At 32.1% G+C, this 19,263-nt stretch overlaps 2 protein-coding genes and 3 pseudogenes across 2 annotated transcripts; 4 read left to right on the forward strand and 1 right to left on the reverse strand.

Moving 5' to 3' along the window:
• Window positions 1-36: 36 nt before the first annotated feature.
• LOC105802686 (kiwellin-1-like) lies at window positions 37-975 on the forward strand (annotated as a pseudogene).
• A 1,723-nt stretch (window positions 976-2,698) lies between these two features.
• Window positions 2,699-3,474, forward strand: LOC105802684 (putative ripening-related protein 1). The gene has a single exon (XM_012634472.2). The coding sequence runs from the start codon at window positions 2,744-2,746 to the stop codon at window positions 3,317-3,319; it is 576 nt and encodes a 191-aa protein (XP_012489926.1). The 5' UTR covers window positions 2,699-2,743; the 3' UTR covers window positions 3,320-3,474.
• Window positions 3,475-6,028: 2,554 nt separating this feature from the next.
• On the forward strand, window positions 6,029-7,913 carry LOC105801456 (pectinesterase-like; annotated as a pseudogene).
• A 4,959-nt stretch (window positions 7,914-12,872) lies between these two features.
• LOC105800929 (putative ripening-related protein 1) lies at window positions 12,873-13,454 on the forward strand (annotated as a pseudogene).
• A 281-nt stretch (window positions 13,455-13,735) lies between these two features.
• On the reverse strand, window positions 13,736-17,535 carry LOC105802679 (FT-interacting protein 3). Its single transcript, XM_012634465.2, has 2 exons — window positions 17,337-17,535; window positions 13,736-17,006 (listed from the first exon to the last, which is right to left on the reverse strand). Exon 2 carries the CDS (start codon window positions 16,931-16,933, stop codon window positions 13,916-13,918), a length of 3,018 nt encoding a protein of 1,005 aa, XP_012489919.1. The 5' UTR covers window positions 16,934-17,006; window positions 17,337-17,535; the 3' UTR covers window positions 13,736-13,915.
• Between the last annotated feature and the right edge of the window lie 1,728 nt (window positions 17,536-19,263).

Consider the following 19,263-nt stretch of genomic DNA (forward strand, 5'->3'; position numbering starts at 1 on the left):
ATGTTATAGCGTTCTTTTAGCATGTCTAAATAGCAAATGGAGGCAATATTTCATCATAGATTTTCTTTTTGTAAGCCTCTAATTAGAGATCTTTCTAAGGTTGCTTGACTCTAGATCTTTATTTTGCCACTTTACTATGATTAGAACAAAAGGGTTCACTTAAATATTATATTCCATATACCTTATTAATCTATTTCACATTATTTCTATATACCTTATTAATCTCTACAAGAATATTTCTAGCAAACAAATCTTATTGTTGGAAAACCATATGGCCTCAAATTTGTCCTAATAAGATTGATATTTTGAATTACTTAAGGGTAATATTTATATATTGCTTTTCACTCATTTTTTAGTTTCTCATTTAAAACATCAAAACATAAGTGACTTAAAAAGATTTTTGAAAAGGAATATAAAGCAAGTTTGTTCAAGTGTTTTATTCTCCTTTGCATTCTTTTTTATGTTTTAAGTGTTGAAGCTCAAACATGCGACCTTAGTGGGAAGATAAGAGGAAAAAACCTTTTCACTAGTGCAATGTAACCCAGAAAATAACTTTGATTGTTGTAAAAGTGGCAAAGGGTACACCACTTATGAATGTTCACCACCTGTGTCAAGTTACACAAAAGCAACATTGATGCTTAATAACTTCGAACTAGGAGGTGACACTGATACACCATTAGAATGTGAAAATTAGTACCACTCAGATAACGACCTTGGGGTGGCAATGTCAACCAAATGGTTAAACCACAAAAAAAAGAGGTGCTTGAAGTATGTCAACATCATGGCAATGGAAACACTATGAGGGCTAAGGTTGTGGATGAACATGATTTGACGATAAGGTACGATTTTGATCATGATTATCAACCTCCTTGTCCGAATAACATTGTCAACATGTTAAAAGCAGTTTGGAAAGCTTCAGGAGTACCCGAAAGTGATTAGGGCAAAATGAATATCTATTGGTCTGATACTGATTAATCTCTTTAGATTATAATATTATATATTAAAACAAAGATTTCTTGTGTGTTTTAAGGCAATGTTTATACATATTACTATTTAAGTAAAAGTTGTACATATTTTGTTTTTCTATATTTTAAGCAATACAACTATGTCCTAAATCTTAATTATTTGCTCTTTTTTTTCTATTCATGTTTATTTAAAAAGGGTTAATATGTAGCTTGTCCCATGAACTTGTCCAAAAGTATCTAGTTGGTACCTAAACTTTTTTCTTGACCTAGTCGGTACCTAAACTTGTATTCTGTCACCTAAGTTGATACCACTGTACTAAGACCATTAATTTATGTTGATGTGGCACTGCTAGCCAACCTAGTGGTGACACGTGGCAACCTCTCGGTATGCTACACGTCAGACATAAATTTTTAAAAAAACTTGAAATATATAAACTAATAAAAAAAAGTATAATTTTTCACAAGAATGAACCTGGGCAAATGGTTGTCCAGATACATTTGAATTTGAACATTCATTTGTTTAGATTTATTTCAAATGCATTTATAGTAAATTTATATGTTTTTATTTTTATTTTATAAAATGTAAGGTTATTTATATTATTATTTTAAAATTAAAAATATATAAAAATTAAAAATATATAAATTAACAAAAAGAAAAATATTTGGTACATTGTCGAGAGTTGACAAGTGTCCTATAGAAATATAGTAAAATATTAAAAAATATATGTCAATTTTAAGGCTGCTTTTAAAATAATAAAGTATATTGCCATGTACCAAATACTCACTCTTAATTAAATATATAAAATAGTTTTTACATCAAAAGTAAACCTATGCATAAGGTTGTTTAGGTTCAAATGCATGTGGACAGCCATTTATCCTTATTAGACGTGCTTTTGGTTCTTATATATATATATATATACACATGTATGTATATTTATAAATTTATATATTATATATTATAAATTTTTATATTATTCAAAATATTATAGACTTTTTATATACTTTTAGTTGAATATATTTTTATAAATTTATTTTTTAAAAATAATAATAACTTAAAATCAATATTTTATAAAAATTAAAATATATAAATTTACTAAAACATACATATAAAATGAATATAAGCAAATCAGTGCCCAGATTTAGATATTTTGGATAATCATTTGTCCAATTTCATTATTGGTTTAGAAAATTTTATATTTTTAATTAATTTATACATTTTATAGATTTTTAATTTTTTAATTTTGGTTTGCCGCGTGGCATACTGTGAGGCTGTCACTTTTCACCATCAAATTGTTTATCAATCCACATCAATACAAATAATCGGTATTATTACAAAAATACAAACTTAAATAACGAAATACAAATCAACATACCAACTAAATAAAAAAAAAACTTTTAAACAACATATTAAACCTTCAACAAATATGTAAGTGGTCAAAACCTTGAATCCTTCAAAACTTAATCCACGTATACGATATATATGAATCTCGTCCAAGCTTTTTCTTTATCAGGAAACTTCCCCAGCCCTTCATCCCTCAACCAATCTGAAAACTTTTTGACTTCAAATTAATATGTGGTAGTAAAAGTCCTGCTTGTGACTTTTTAGTTAAATCAAATGCCCCCTCAAATCCGTTATTAGATGAAATTGACCCATAATCTTTCCCTAGTCATCTTCCTACTGTCTTTCATTTTTTTTCTTTTTGGATGTTGGGTCATTATATATAGCTCTATGCAGTTGCAAATTTTCATAATAAACAAAAAATAGCAGCAGAGGAAAAATGAAGAAGCAAGTTTTATTTAGTGTTTTTGAGTTTATCATCTTTCTTTGTTTTCATTTTCTTTTCATCAGTCTAGGTATTGAAGCTCAGACATGCGATCCTAGCGGCACCATACCGGGCACAACGCCACCACCAGGGCAATGCAACCAAGACAATAATGCTGATTGTTGTGTAGAAGGCGAAGTTTACACAACATACACGTGTTCACCGCCGGTGTCCGACAATACACCGGCAACCCTAACTATTAACAGCTTCCAGGAAGGTGGAGATGGTGGTGGCGCATCAAAATGTGACAACCAATATCACTCAGATGATGAACCCGTGGTGGCACTCTCAACAGGGTGGTTTAGCCAGAGCAGCCGTTGCAATAAATTTATTAACATCAATGGGAATGGAAAGAGTGCGAGGGCTTTGGTAGTGGATGAATGTGACTCTCAAGAAGGGTGTAATGATGAGCATGCTTATCAGCCCCCGTGCCGCAATAATATTGTTGATGCTTCAAAAGCAGTTTGGACGGCTTTAGGAGTGCCTGAAAGCGAACAAGGCGAACTAGATATTACCTGGTCCGATGCCTAATTGATAAATCTTACCATATTAAATAAATATCTCATCTAATTTAATATTAGAATAAAGCTTTCTTAGCTTTTTAGATTATGGTGTCACTTTTGGAATCGGACCATTCCTACTTTTTACATATTTAAATATATTTATGCAATCATTATTACATATAATTTACACGTTTATTTGATTATTCGTAAAATCTGGTATGACAGACATCGCAGGCAATCAACATCTTTATTTAATCTATAAAATTTATCTCACACATATTTGTGTAGAAATAACATATTTATAATATAAATGCGTGTTTAAAAGTAATATATAATAAATAATGAAACCTAAAGTTGAAAAGTAATAATAACAAGACATAAAAATATATACAAAATTAAATGAAATATTACAAAATATATACTAATTTAATTAAGAAAATTACTTTGATGTCCTTTCACATTTAAAATAAATTATATTATTTATGGATGCTTTAGCCTTTTGATTTAAAAAAAAGCAATAGAATTATGCATATAGTATAATTTGAACCCATGGGAACCATATTAGTAAAATATTAAATTTAAGGTTCAACCGAGCTTTATTTTGATAATTTTTTATACATTTTAATTTTAATATGCAGATTTTGCTACCTCCACAAGTTGTATATATCCATACTATTATTTAAACTCTTGACTGACTTGGTGTCACGTGTCAACCGAGCGCCAACTCAATTAGGAAAATTACGAAAAAAATCTTTTTGTAATTAAAATAAGTTATATTGTTTGAGGGTAATTTAATCTTTTGATTTGAAAAAATAATAAAATATACATATGATAAGATTTGAACCCATGCCAATTACATTAATAAAATATTAATTTACCACTCTACCAAAGCTTAATTTTAATATATTTCATTCATTTTATTATCTTTGTCAACTATATTTATATTAATAGTGTTGTTGATTCAATCCATGTTACAAATTAATTTGGATTTTTCATTTTAATATATTACAAATTTAATATGTTATTATTAATTAGTTTCAAATCAAATGTTTGTGTTATTTATAAACATAATTGTGTTCTAAACATGTGATTTTCACATATGTATACTTGTGATAGAATTTCTAGTATGAATTAATTAGCTATAATTTTAACATAATTAATAAATTTATTTATAATTTAATGTTAATTCACATTTACACCTTTTATTTCTTAGTTTTCTTAAATAAAAATGACCTTTATACTTTTAGTGACTGAGTTGGTTTCATTCAACTCGTGACACTAAATTTAACAAAACCTTAAATAAAGATAAATAAATTTTAATTGACTAAATAGAATAAATTAATAATTTTTAAAAATTTGTTAAAAATGAAATAATAAATTGTTTATCATGATTATTGAAGCTATAAAATAATAAATAAAATAAAATAAAATAAAAACCCATTCCTCTTTCCTGTAACAAAACCAAACAAACAAGATTTAAATAATTCCACTTTTCTAATTTTCGGATTTTTGTTATTTTTAAAAAAATAGAAAATTGTGAAATTTTAAAATATATATTTTTGCATTATTATAATATTAAATTTCAAAGATTTTTATTTTTTAATTGTAAAAATTTGCACAACTTTTAGAAATTTCAACGATTATGTAATTTTTTCAAAACAAGCAATTTATCATTGTATCTAATGGCGAGTCGAAATTCTTTTTTGGGGTCCGAAATTAAATTGTATATTTTTACGACAGTAAAAATATAATTTCAACATTTTAATAGTCTATATCTTTATAACTTTTAAAAGGTTAAATCAAATATTTATCATTTTTGGGGCCAAAGTATAATTTTACCATTACTAATTTAAAATTTTATAAATTATAAAGGGCCTAAATTAAAAATCTACCATTTTAGGGAGGGCTATGGCCCCTCTAGGTCTCTTAGTGGCTCCGCCACTTATTGTATCATGATTATAATTTTAAATTCTTTTTGTTATTTTAAAAAAAATATATTAATTTTTAATTTTTAAAAAAATTATATTTATTTTATTTTTCAATAGTTGTATGATATTTTTAGAGTATATTTAAATAATTTTATGGTTTAAAAAATTACAACTTTTGTGTTATTATAATTTGAGATTTTTTCCTTTTATGATTATACAACTTTAAGTAGCTAATATATAGTTTTCCTAGGAAGGCAAATGCATATTAAGCCTAAATATTTCTTACATGACCAAGAATATAAAATTCATAATTTTGTACATCTTTTCATTAAGTTTGAATTCTTGATTTTTTTTTTTACATTTTAGATCTTAAGATCTTAATAAATAAAAACATCCAAAACAAGTTAAATATATAACTAAGATAAATAAAATTTTTCCACTCCAACAAAAAGCATTTTCGTACTTTATTTTTCTAAATTTAAAGATGACAACCATTGATCAATTAAATACATTGTCTAAAACCAATACATTCTAACCTATTCACAATAATTTGTTAAGACATCATTTTCGTTTTACATGCAAAAAGTCCTAATTTTAAAGGCTCTCACTTGCTGTAAAATCAACTCATTGTATAATGAATTTCGTCAAACAACAAAAGCAAAAACAAAGGGAAGGGAAGCTTTATTTCTCAATAAAGGTTTCTCCTTATTTATTTTGGTTGGTAGGAATCATATACTTTTTCTACTATATGGTTTTTTGTCATCACTAAACGGCAACAAATATATAATATCTTCACTAAAAAAACAAAGATGTTGAGAAAAGAAATGATTGTCGGGGTTTCAATCATTTTTGTGGTGGGAGTCGCCATTGGTGTTGTGTCAACAGTTCATCGAAATCACAATGATAATGAAACATTATCTCCACAAATGAAGGCAGTGTCTAACTTTTGCTCATTTGCCATAAGACTCTCAGCTCTGTTAATAGCACTGATCCTAAAGAGTTCATTTCGAAGGCTATATTGGCAGCTGAGGAAGCAGTCAAGAAGTTTTTCAACTATTCTGATTCCCTAATAGTTCAAGTTAAGAACAACAACCTTACAAAGATGGCCTTAAATGATTGTAAGGATATGATGGACTATGCTGTTGATTCACTTCAAGCATCGTACTCTGAAATTGGTGGTAGTGAATTGCCCTACATTAATGATCACAAAAATGATCTTAGAACCTGGTTGAGCGTTGTTATATCATACCAACAATCATGCTTGGATGGTTTCGAACACGATAACAACATGCAAAAGGGTATTATCGATGCTCATGAACTCACAGGTAATGCCTTGACAATAACAACAAAGTTGTCGGATATTCTTTCCAAATTTGGCATCCAGTTAAATAATACTAGCTCCCATAAACTTTATTCCGTTGAGAAGAATGTATATCCCTCATGGTTCTCAGCTAAAAACCGCCATCTTTGCTAGGATTGATAATAGCAACTTAAAACCAAATGTTGTTGTGGCTAAGGATGGCAACGGCCAATTCAAAACCATCGGTGCAGCCTTAGCTACTGCTCCAAAAAAATCCAATATTCGACATGTGATTTATATCAAGGCTGGAATCTATGATGAGTACATCACCGTAGACAAACAATACACCAACATCATGATGTATGGTGATGGTCCAAGAAAAACTATTGTCACTGGTCGCAAGGGTGTCAAAAATGGTGGCGGAATTACCACCTGGCAAACTGCCACTTTCTGTAAGTTTCTAAGAACTCGAACGATTATATTTTTTTCTAGTCAATCAGGATAATGATTTGATTAATAGAAAAGGTCCTCCATATCAACCAATATAACATAGGTAACATATAATTATAAAACAACCTATATAGTTTCATAATCTTGTAGAAGACAACTCGAGCTAGTTAATCCATCATAATTATTACCCATGATGGTATTTTACAATAAAATGATTTCATAATTTTAATGGTGCAGCTGCTATTGGGAATGGGTTCATTGCCAAATCCATGGGATTCCAAAACACCGCTGGTCCTGAAAAGCACCAGGCAGTAGCTCTTCGCATTCAATCAGATAAGTCAGCCTTCTTCAATTGCAGGATAGATGCCTACCAAGACACCTTGTACAATCAAGCAAATCGTCAGTTATTTCGCAATTGTGTCATCTCTGGAACCATTGACTTCATCTTCGGTGACTCTCCTACTGTTATCCAGAACTCATTGATCATTGTAAGGAGGCCAATGGATAATCAATTCAACACAGTAACAACACAAGGCAAGGACTTCATTGATGAGAACACTGGTACTGTAATCCAAAATTGCAAGATCGTCCTTGAGCAAAAGCTCTTCAATGATAGGTTCAAAATAGCAACATACTTGGGTAGGTCGTGGAAGAAATTTTCTACAACTATTATCATGGAATCCACATTGGGTGACTTCATTAAGCCTGAAGGGTGGATACTCTTTGAAGGACCTGATAAAGTCAATTATGAAGAAACCCTTTACTATGCTGAGTACAACAATCGTGGCCCTGGTGCTAACCTCAATGCAAGGGTCAATTGGAAGGGTTACCACAAGATCGATAGGGTGACTGCCATGCAATTTACTATCCAATCATTCCTTTTAAGCAAAAAGAATTGGTTGCCACTGATTGGTGTTCCTTTCACTACTGCGTTGAGATATTAAGGATTATATACTCTAACAAATTAAATTGGAGAAATCAATTATCACAAAAACTTAAACAAGTAAAAGAACATTATAATGTTCTCTTAGCATGTAGAAATATCAAACGGAGGCGCATCATTTTTCATCATAGATTTTCTCTTTGCAAGCTTTTAGAGATCGTTCTAAGGTTGCCTAATTCTGGGTCTTTATTTTGCCACTTTATTGTGATTAGAACAAAAAGAGTTCACTTTATATATATTAATTAGTATCATCTATATCATTTCTTTAAATATATTATCACATCCTATATATAGACTATATTATGGCACACTCATGATGTAAGTGAAAAAATATGTAAAAATTTTAAATAAAGTAAAATAAAAACTCAAATATGACTTTAGTTAAAATAAAAACCAAATATATCATGGGTTCAAATAACATGATTCTCATCATCAACTTTTAATAGTTGAAAATTGAATATTGCAACCAAACAATCCTAGGCATATATGATAAACTCCTATGTCTCTACAACTATAGAAACTCCATCATTTGACTATATTAGGATCATAAGCAAACTTTAAGAGTCATCCTCAACTATTTTATTACTAATTTGTTTATTATAATTAATTTAACAGGAAATTCATACATTCTTACTACTGAGTTGACCATATTTGATCCATTAATGATAGTTTTGTGATAATTTTCTCGCTCTTGTACTTTGAAGACTAGAACTCTTACCACTAAATTCTCCCCTGAGAACTTAGCTTGTAAAATTACAAGACAAATGTTTTACAATCAAATGTAGTCACACAAATAATGTTCCTCACTTGAACAGATTAAGTGCTCTAAAAAAATTAGTACATCAACTTATACAAGTTTATCAATTGTATAGACTTTTTCGAGACTTCTAACATAACGAAAATCTATCACAATCTCCATTAAACAACAACTAAACTAGCTGAATACAATATAACAACAATCAAGGTAAAAAAAAAAGGACTATTGGTAGCAAACACTTCAACTTTCCAAATTGATCCAACTTTCTAGAGCCAAGGAATTAGATAAACATGATCCTATTCTCCAAATATGTTTCTATAGGTGATATGATATTCACTGATGGGTCAGATATAATCTACAATCTTATCTCAATCCAGATATGATCTTTGTGATTATTCAACAAACTTGCACTATCGACTTTACTATGGAGGCCGAATATATGGCTACTTTTGAGGCAACAAAAGAAGCAATTTGACTTCAAAAGTTCTTAACCGATATTGAAGTCATTCCTGGTATAGAAAAAGGTATAACACTGTATTGTGATAACAATGCTGCAATAGCTAATACCAAGGAAATGAGAAGTCACAAAAGGATCAAACACATTGACCGAAAGTATCACTTGATACGAGAGACAATAGCCGATGGGATAGTAAATATGGTGAAAATAGCTTCTGAAGATAACATTGCGGATCTATTTACTAAGACTCTTCTAACTAGGAGTTTTAACAAACAATTGAGGATATGAGAATGCGAAACATGACACATTTACTTCACTGGGAAAAGTGGGAGATTGTTGGGAAATGTGTCCATATTGTAGTAAACATGTAACTATTTTCTATGTATTTGAATGATGGATAAATAAATAAAGTTAATTTCACATTTCACTATTATATCTTTTATGTTTCTATCTTTCATGTTTTGCATACATAGCAAAATTGTGACAAACAAATATTAGTTCATTGATTGTCTAAGTTCAAGTTGATGATAAGTGGCACGATAATAATGTTTATATTGCGAGAAAGATAACTTATTTCAGTAGATAATCTAAACGATTTCGTAATCCCGTAAAAGAATCAAAGTGAACATTTAATTCAAATATATAGAAGGATTATTATGTCGTCTACAATTCCAATTAGGGAGATAGCTAGTCTTGGCTATCAGAGCAGTTGACTCCACGAGTAGAGACAAAAATATACTCATTGGAAGAATGATACATTAGACTTGACCCAAGTATAATTAATTCACATTAGACTTGACCCAATTATAATTAATTCTGAATCCGTTTGTGAATTAATTTACTTGTGGCATTCATAGTGTGACTTTCCTAAATCCCGAGTTAATCACTGACCATGCGTATGTAACTCATGTGTTTTGATATAATTTGAGGCTTATGCTCTAAAGATGATCGATAGCCAGAATGTTTGGTACATGACTTGTGTATGGCATGGCTTTCCTAGCAACAATGAAATTCATTGCTCAATTAAAGAGTTAACGATATCCTCTCATTGGCATTGTGTGTATTGGTAAATATGGAATGTGGCTACGAGTTGCTTGTTCTCAAATAAGCAATTTATCACAGTCATTAGTTGGCAGTGATCATATTAACCATTAAGAAGACACAATGTTGACAATGAGATAAAATATAATTGTATTGAGTGGACGGATTTAACTCAAAGAAATCAATGATATCATATAAGGGTAACACACGCATGGTGAGATCATTGGACAAAGTAGGTGGATAAATTGTTTTGGTAAAGAGTATACAATAAAGAGTTTTTAATCATAATACTTTTTGTGGACTGACTCCATGATTAAGTAAATTACGAAATAGCGGGACGATGCTTCTAGACATTATGTATTTGATTGGTCCTTCTGCTAGCTCAACAAAAGTTCGATCGAACTGCATTCGAATCAGAAAAAAATTCTACGACTTTAGACATAATTTAATTGAGTCAATTTATTCGAGTGGAATTAAATTAGGTGGTCTTGTGAATTTTTCAATTAGAGAATTTAATTGAAGAATTTTCTTGAAAAATTAATTAGGAAAATCTCAGTGATTTTTAAGAAAATCAAGTTTAATCAAGTAAAATTAAATTAATCAAATTAATTAAAATAAATATGATATTTTTGGAAATTGATTTTCAAGTCAGACATTTGGTTTGAAGGGTAATTGAACTTGAAAATTGGACCTGAGATCGAAAATTGAACCCGAGACTAAAATCCAAAAACTGATTGAATGTGGCCTTGTGTATGAAGCAGGGTAGACGATCCAACTAGTGGCTGGACCGAACCGGTCGGGTCGTCACTAGCCCAAATTGAACCGACAACAGTTAAACCGATCAAGCCCATTCGAGCACGTTGGTAATGGCACAGTTGGGCATGGCGACTATGACGGTGACGATTTGGCAGCCAACGGATGGTTGGCGGCGGCGGTTCTTCGGTGGTAGAGGAGTGAAAAAATTAGACTCCTAGTGGGACTCTACCGGGTAACTTGATTTCAAATTAACTTTTCCAAACATAATATTGTTTTAACGAATTTAATATTAAATTAAATTTAATATTTATCTAGATAGTATTTTCTTAATATTAATATGAGATATTAATTTAATATTAATCGAGTTAAGACTCAATAAACTATAAGGGTGTTCATAGTTCGGTTAAAATCGAATTAATCGACCGAACCGATCTAATTCAGTTAATCGGTCGGTGGCCGAATTTAGTTCGGTTGGAGGTCGGTTAATGATTTTTTAAAATTTCGATTATCAGTTAATTCGATTTGAAATTGGGTAATTAACTGAATTAATCGAAATAAATAAGATATTATATATAAGATTTTTTATATTATCAATGTATGTTTTGAACAATTATTTTTTATATTAATAGAAATAAATAATATATAATATATATTTTTGAACTATTAAAAAAATGAACATTAGCTATGTATTTTTTATACGTTTTATACTTATTTTAACCAAAAGACAAAAACATATATAAATTTCGGTTAATTCGGTTAACCGATCGAATTAACGAAATATTTCGGTTCGATTAATGTGTTTGAAAAAAAATTCAGTTTGATTAATGGTTAGAGATTTTTACATTTCGGGTAATTCGGTTAATAGTAATTCAGTTCGGTTAATAACTGAACCGACCGTTTGAACAGCCTTAATTGGGTATGCACTTAGAATTTTTATTTTGACCTATACATGTTTATGTCATGAAATTCGACTTTTGATGAATTTCTGAAGATGTTCTCATGCATGCCTTTAATAAATCATTTTGGCCTAAATACTTTTATTATTGCTTAACCCAACCAAATGGAATATCGGTTACTTATTGAGTAGTTTGTACTCGCTCTCTCTTTTACTATTTTACAAGTTCAAGTTTTAGTTGTGTACGTGGGATATCTGGGGAGTGACGTTTTTAGACTTGATATATTGTCTTAGAAAGTTCTAAAATGATGATACTTAGATTTTCAAGATTAATGGATACCACCACTCAAATTTTAACTTTTGATTTAAAGTCTCAATTTACTTTATTTATCTCAAAACTTAATTTCAGATTCTCAAACTCTATAAATATTTATAAATTGTAATTGGATATTTTATTAAAAAAATGTGTTTAGCTTGTTTAATTTTAGCTTAACATATCCGTGAGATTTCGAGGTCTGAAAATTTCTTACATGATATATTTCACATTCGCATCAAAATCAGACATCTTCTCTTGTAAATTAATTGTTCTTGGAAAATGTTCTTAATTTGGTATAATAACGGCAAAATCGTTCCAGGAAGATGCCTCCATAGATGAATATGCAACCAAATTAAGTACCCAAAAGAATCTCAATTATTAGAACCTAAAAGAATCTAAGAGTAAGAGGATTTATTTATTTCTCTAAGTCATCCTCTTAAGCTATATACTCTTGGATTGTCAAATTTAAGTACAGATTTTTTTTATTTATGTTGATGGGTTTTTATGGTTCCAGTTGTTCTTTTTTAACCTTTTTGTAACTGGTGATGTTGCTCATACGATATTTCTAATTTAAATAATGGAGTCCTTGTAAAAACAGACTGTAAACTTGTCTCAGTCTTAAAATTACATGGTAGTTGTCTTAAGAAGCATGCAATGCTCATTTGTATATAAACCCCACCACCATTTTCATGTTTCCCTCACCAACCATATAATAAGTAACAATAGAGTTCAGTCAAAATGAACAACAAGGCTTGTTCTGCATTCGTTCTTCTCATCTGTTTTCTCTTGATTGTTTCAGACTGTTAGACAGTTGAAGCAGATCCAAAGACTTGCAAGCCAAGTGGCAAGATAAGAGGGAAAAGCCTCCTAAGGAACATAATACAAAACATGACTCCAATTGCTGCAAAGAAGGCAAGCTTTATGACATTTGTCCCCACAAGTTTCAAACCATATGAAGGCAACCCAGACTCTCAACGTACGGCTTCGATGATGGTGAGGATGGCCGCGGACCATCTGAATGTGATAACAAGTACCACTCCAATAAAGAACTTGTGGTGGCATTTTCAACAGGATGGTTCAACAAGGAAAAAAAAGGTGTCTCAAGTATATTAACATACATGGGAACGGAAAAACTGTTAAAGCTAAAGTTGTCAATGAATGTGACGCCACAATGGGCTGTGATGGTGGACATAGTTACCAACCTCCATGCGTTAATAACATCATCGATGACACGGTCTGGGAGGCCTTGGGAGTGACTACTGACCAACGGGGTGGATGGACAATTACTGGTCAGATGCATGATTGATTTAAGCAAAGAGAATAAGGATATTAGATAGCAGAAGAAAGATTCGGCTTTTATCTTGAGGCCTGAAATCAAACTCCCCATTAATAACTCCGCTTGGGTCCCATGATTCAGTTTGCGTTTTAGTTTTTCCTTCTCCATTTACTTTGTTGTATTGCCAATACAACAGTTCCAGGGGAATGATTAAAAATTCTCTAATTGTAATTATGACTACAATAGTTTGACTTGACATGCCTTGGGAGTGTCCTAAGTCAATGGATCAGATTGGATACCAGACAATGGGGACAATTTCTTCCAGTTAAGTCAAAGGCATCACATATCTGATTCTTTCCATTTATTTGGCTAACACTGAATGCATAAAGTTTTATATCAGCATTCACCAAAAAACAACTACTGGCAAGAAATCAGGCATTAAAAGCATAGCTGGACAACCAGAATCTAAAACTGATAATTGCATGAAAATCTTCCATAACCTTATTTACAACATACTATCTGTCCTGGCGGGCAAACGTCGGAAGAAGTTAATTGGTGCCGCGGGTATCTTGTGGCGAAACCTGGGATGCCTCATAAAGTAAAGTCCAGCTATAAGAGCAAACACTTGGAAAGGTGTCACATACAATACAATGGCTGCTGCAAGACAGAATATCACAAATATGGTAGTGGCTCGAGGATCCCGCCAGCTTAAGAGTGCCTGAAAACGCTCGCCTTGATTGGCTATGTCACTCACAACACTCTGAACTCTTCCTGCCACACTCCTTAAACGATCATATCTCATCCGAACTAGATCCGAGCTCCTTGATGCAGGAAAGGACTCAAATTCTTCATCTAGTTCGTCAGGAGAAACTGCATCTGCGCAAGAGAGGCTTGTGTCCATGTGGGGAGGGTACCTTGGCCGATAACGATACTTCCATACCCCTATCAGGAACATGTATAGGAAAACTGTTGATAAAATCAGCTCTGGAAAACAAACCAGCATTACAAATAGGAAATGCACCAGCACTGTTGTCATTGGGTTCTTCCACTTGCAAACTTCACCAAACCATTTTCCAACTTCAAATAATCCTGAGAAAACCGATGTCAGGCGCAAAAAGTTTGCCTTGCTGCGCCTCATGCTCCAAAGATGAGCATTTGCATCAGACATGTATTCAATTACTTCTCTCCTGAGAGGTGGTTCAGCCCGACCAAGCCGAGCTGCCACGATATTCACAGCCTGGTATCGCAGCATGTCTTGTTGTATCACACTCAATGGCCTTTTGTAGTGCATCTTTGGCAAAAGGGGTCGTGAGTATTGAAACATCATACTAAGCATTGATGTCGATGAAAATCGTATTGCCAAATGCAATTCACCCATTTTCTTGACACCAGATGGATGAAGAACCAGCAGTGGATAACTGTGTGTGTAAACTCGACCAGTTTCTAGAGTAGATATACGAATCCGGACCTTTCCAATTTTAATATCCTTGTTTCCATTGGAATCACCTATCTGAGAATTATCAAAGACCCCCACAGTGAGAACTGTGGCTGGATCATAAACTTCCCATGTGTACTGCTCATTATATTTTGGGTTCAGGCTATTTACTATGGTTCGAGTTCGAACCCATTTGTGGCCGTACTTTGCCACACAATACGTATCTGATGTACCTTTCCCATCCTTTGTTTTCATCGGTTGGAGCCGATCGGCATTCAAAATTCCAAGTTCCAGAACACCGACTGATGATTTCCAGAGCTGCTTTGCTGTTGGCCGCAGATCACTGCTATACTGGGTTGACTCATCAAGCACATGGTATCCTCCATCAAGACAAACACAAACATGGAGCCTACTATGAAACTTATCTTTCTTTGCACGATCCCCATCCATGGCATCTGATAAAGATTTCTCCAAGTTGTACCACCGAGTACGGACAACTCGGTCATCCGCACGCTTTTCAACAGAGTTCAATGGTACAACGGCCTTTCCCATGGTCTCATCCTTATTAGATCCCACACGATCTTCAACTGAAAATATGAGATGATCTTCAAAGGGTTCTGAAGTAACAAACATAAACTCCTGGTTCCAGATTGGATTCAAATTTCGAGGTTGAACTGTTTTTGTCTTTAAAATCTGGTTACCAATCTGAACCTTAACATATACATCAGGAAACCTGTTCTTGTCTGATGGAACAAGGTCTTGTGCCTCGATAACATTAACTCGGACATACCATAATCTTGGAGAGTGATAAACTTTTGAACGGATATATGCGGAGGCAATGGAAGTGCTATCGCCGGGGGCAAAAGCATCTGAGTGCCAGGCATCCGGAAAAGTCTCGTCAGCCTGCGTGCCATACCAAACTGCAAGCATCAGTTCTCCTTTCTTTTTCTCTCCTTTCTTGTCTTGTAGCCGATACCATTCTGGAGCCAATGGACTGTCCGGTGGAACTCTCATCGGAACCTCATGGAGGTCAAAGCGCACAATCCCAACAAAGTCATCTTTCACTAAATCCTTATCCTTGAGAACAACTTCCAACACAGTTGACTGCATTGTTTCCCTGGCAAAGGCAAACACTTGATTCCACTCGGGATTTTGGTTCCTCTCATAATGCTTTGTGATTCCTTTGTAGTTTCCAACTTTTACTTCAACATATGGATCAAGGCTGCCTGTCAAATCTTTTGAAGGAAGATCTCGGGCTTTTACCACTCGCACAAAAAGGTATCTCATCTGTTCAACAAGGTCATAAGTGCTTGTTGGCCTGTCTCCTCGTATGACTCGGCCTCCAATAATTCGTCCTTCTCCAAGGAATGGGCTCGTCTCTTTAAGAGCAAAATCAGATGGTTGTGAATGTGATGATGAACCTGAGAACATGTGAACAACTTTCGCTGCCTGTGGTTCGGATTTCATCTCATGTACTCCATAATTCATTTGTTGTTGGGGTGGCACTGAGGTAAAATTTTGCTTTTGTTGCGAGTGGTTTGCATTTGGAAGATGATGAAATGTATGCCTTTTATCAGTTTTCTCTTTAGGAAGTGAACTCGGGAAGTTTGGAGTTTGTGCATAACCTGAGCCTACGTCTGTATCCAAAAAAGATTCCATTGCTGGAAGTGGATTTGATAATTTGATTGAAGGGTCATCAGTTAAAAATACCTTCAAACCGAGCTCTCCTTTTGCATGGGAGAAAATGGTTCGTTTTTCAAGAGGGTAGTGCATAACAACCGCATCAGAGTAGGGCACGAAAGACGTTCTGGTGAGACGAAGCTTCCCAAGACAGGTTTTGGTGTTGTTTGCTTTGTTATGGCTGTAAACATAGGCTTCAAGAGGGAGCTTGATGAAGTTGTTAGGATCAGAGATGTTGAAATAGAAACTCTCATTCCAGACTGGATTGAGATCGTTTTCTTTAGTGGTGGTGCGGAATCTCTGGTCGTCAAAATGAAGCTCCACGAATGGATTAGACGAGCCTTTCCCGTCTTTGGCTACAAGGTCATGAGCCCCCACGACTTCAACCCCTAACTTGAAACTACTCATGGTTTATCTTAATTAAAACAGGAAAGGAATATACTGCAGTGCTAAAGATAATCGGCGGCCGATACGACAACACCTGAGAAAAAGGAAGAAAACTAACAGTTCAACAATGATGAAATGTGCATCATATAAGGAAATCGACAAGAAGTATCAATCTCTATGCATGGATGAATTTAAAACAGATGAACTTCATTCAAGAAACTGAAATGCATATATGGACAAATGGAAATTCCATGTCAGAACGGGAAAGAGTCAGAAGTAATTGTGTAAGGTTATGGTCCAAATCAAAGAAAACTCAACCATCAGATAATCAAGACTTGCAAAAACCTTAAATGAACATTGCAACAGAAAAAAGACAAAAAAGAAGATATCCAAGTTAAAGAAAATAAGAAAGACACAAACTGACCTTTGATATTAAGACTGAAATCTTCTGTTAGGAAAGTGAAAGAGAGCTTGAAGACTAATTATGACCAGCATCTCAGAAACTTAGCCGAGAAGATGATCGAATATAATCGAACTAACAAGTAACAACTATATTTCTGGAAAACAAAAGGGGAAGAGGTGACTGAGTCTGAGAGATAAATGGTTGGTGTCTTAAGTAGTGACCAAAACCGGAATAAAAAACAAAGAGGAAGGAGAGACGGGAAGGGCGGGTCTATAGTTTATTATTTAGTTATCAATCTCCGTTTTGTTTTGTTGTTTGGCCATCGTAATCGTGACCGTTCACGACAATTAGAGTTCTACATGTCACGGTAGACCGTCCAAATAATTTTTTTTAGTGAAAATATAAGTTTGAAAATTGAGATTGAGTAAAAAATAAAGTTCGTGAAGAAAATCGATTGGATCTCGAGTAAGGTTTTTAATCTTAGGCTTAGCTTTAATTTATAATAAAAAAATTTATTGTTCTGTTATTATTTTTTTAATGTTTATATTATTACTATTTTGTTGTTAATGTTTAGATATTGTATAACACTTATTTTATTATTAATTTTATTATTATTGTAGAGACATTTGCTTGTTAAGTTGTACTTATCTTAGTGCTATAAATATTTCTTTAATTTATTTATAATTTATTGAAAATATTTATTTTAATATTTTAGTGTATTTGATATATTATTTTTAAAATTATTTTAGATAAAATAAATTTTAAAAAAATAATACAGCCCAAACTCAAATTTTAGTATTTTATCTAGAATAGACTTGAATAAAAAAATCAAACCTATTTTTTGGACCAAGTTAAACCGACCGATGGGCAATTGTAACGGCAACTATACCGTAGTTAATATTGTTTCACCCTTTCGACACTCCTCTGAATGTTTTGCGATTAATATATTCGCTTCCTTTTCTCTACACGTTTCATTTAACGTGCGGAATTACTATTTTACCTTTTGTTTTTAGATTTTATTTTTCTTAAATAACTTTTTATACTTATATTATATTTATAAATTTTGGGTTTTTTTTTGGTTTTATTTGAATAAACTAAAATGTAATTATAAATTTATGTTAAAATTTATGCAAGTATAGGTTAAAAAATAATTTTTATAAATTAGAAGTTAAAAATATAAATAATTTATCTAAATAAGATGTCTTTTTCTGTACGAGGCACTTTTTACAAAGGAAAAGCAGAGAATATTATCAATTAGTTGCATTTTGCATCACTGAAAAGTTCCTAAAACTGTGGTTAAGTCCTCCAACGAGTTCAACCTCAAAGTTTTTATCAAACATCTTAATAATAATAAAAAATCAACTATTTAAATTGTATTAATTTATAAATCAAAATAAAATCTTATTGCATACCATCGTATATGTAATTTGAAATATCATTTACCTCTTGTGATATGAGAAAATAATATGAATATATTTGAGAGGTCTCTCTGATCAAATTAGTGTCTCGATTATTATATAGATCAATTTAGTTCTTGTATTATTAAAAGAATCAAATAATGTCAAATTAAAATAGAGGTAACATTTACTGCTTTAAAAAGATCATTTATCGTTTAATAGAGTTGATATTTTTAAAATTTTTATGGTTATGTAAATGAAACCTTTTGTTTGGAATTGAAGTGCTCTCAATTAGATTTTGAACTTATTTTATTCTTTTTAATAATATAGGGACTAAATTGATGAATTTAATAATAGAAGAATTAATTTAATCTAGTCCCTAAAACACAAGTACCGTGTAAATAAGATATTAAATTACCCAATCATGCATATTCTTGTCCTCCTTTACAAAGCAAAAACATTTTAGTCTAATCTAAAGATTCCACATAATCAAGATAGGAAATATAATAATATAATATATCCAATTGACCGGAAAAACATTTAAAAAAATA

This window comes from Gossypium raimondii, chromosome 11, assembly GCF_025698545.1.
Source record: "Gossypium raimondii isolate GPD5lz chromosome 11, ASM2569854v1, whole genome shotgun sequence".
NCBI lineage: Eukaryota > Viridiplantae > Streptophyta > Magnoliopsida > Malvales > Malvaceae > Gossypium > Gossypium raimondii.

Bases quoted from the DNA above. Each gene is read 5' to 3' on its own strand.
- LOC105802684 (XM_012634472.2), top strand. From the start codon at position 2,744: ATGAAGAAGCAAGTTTTATTTAGTGTTTTTGAGTTTATCATCTTTCTT.
- LOC105802679 (XM_012634465.2), bottom strand. From the start codon at position 16,933: ATGAGTAGTTTCAAGTTAGGGGTTGAAGTCGTGGGGGCTCATGACCTT.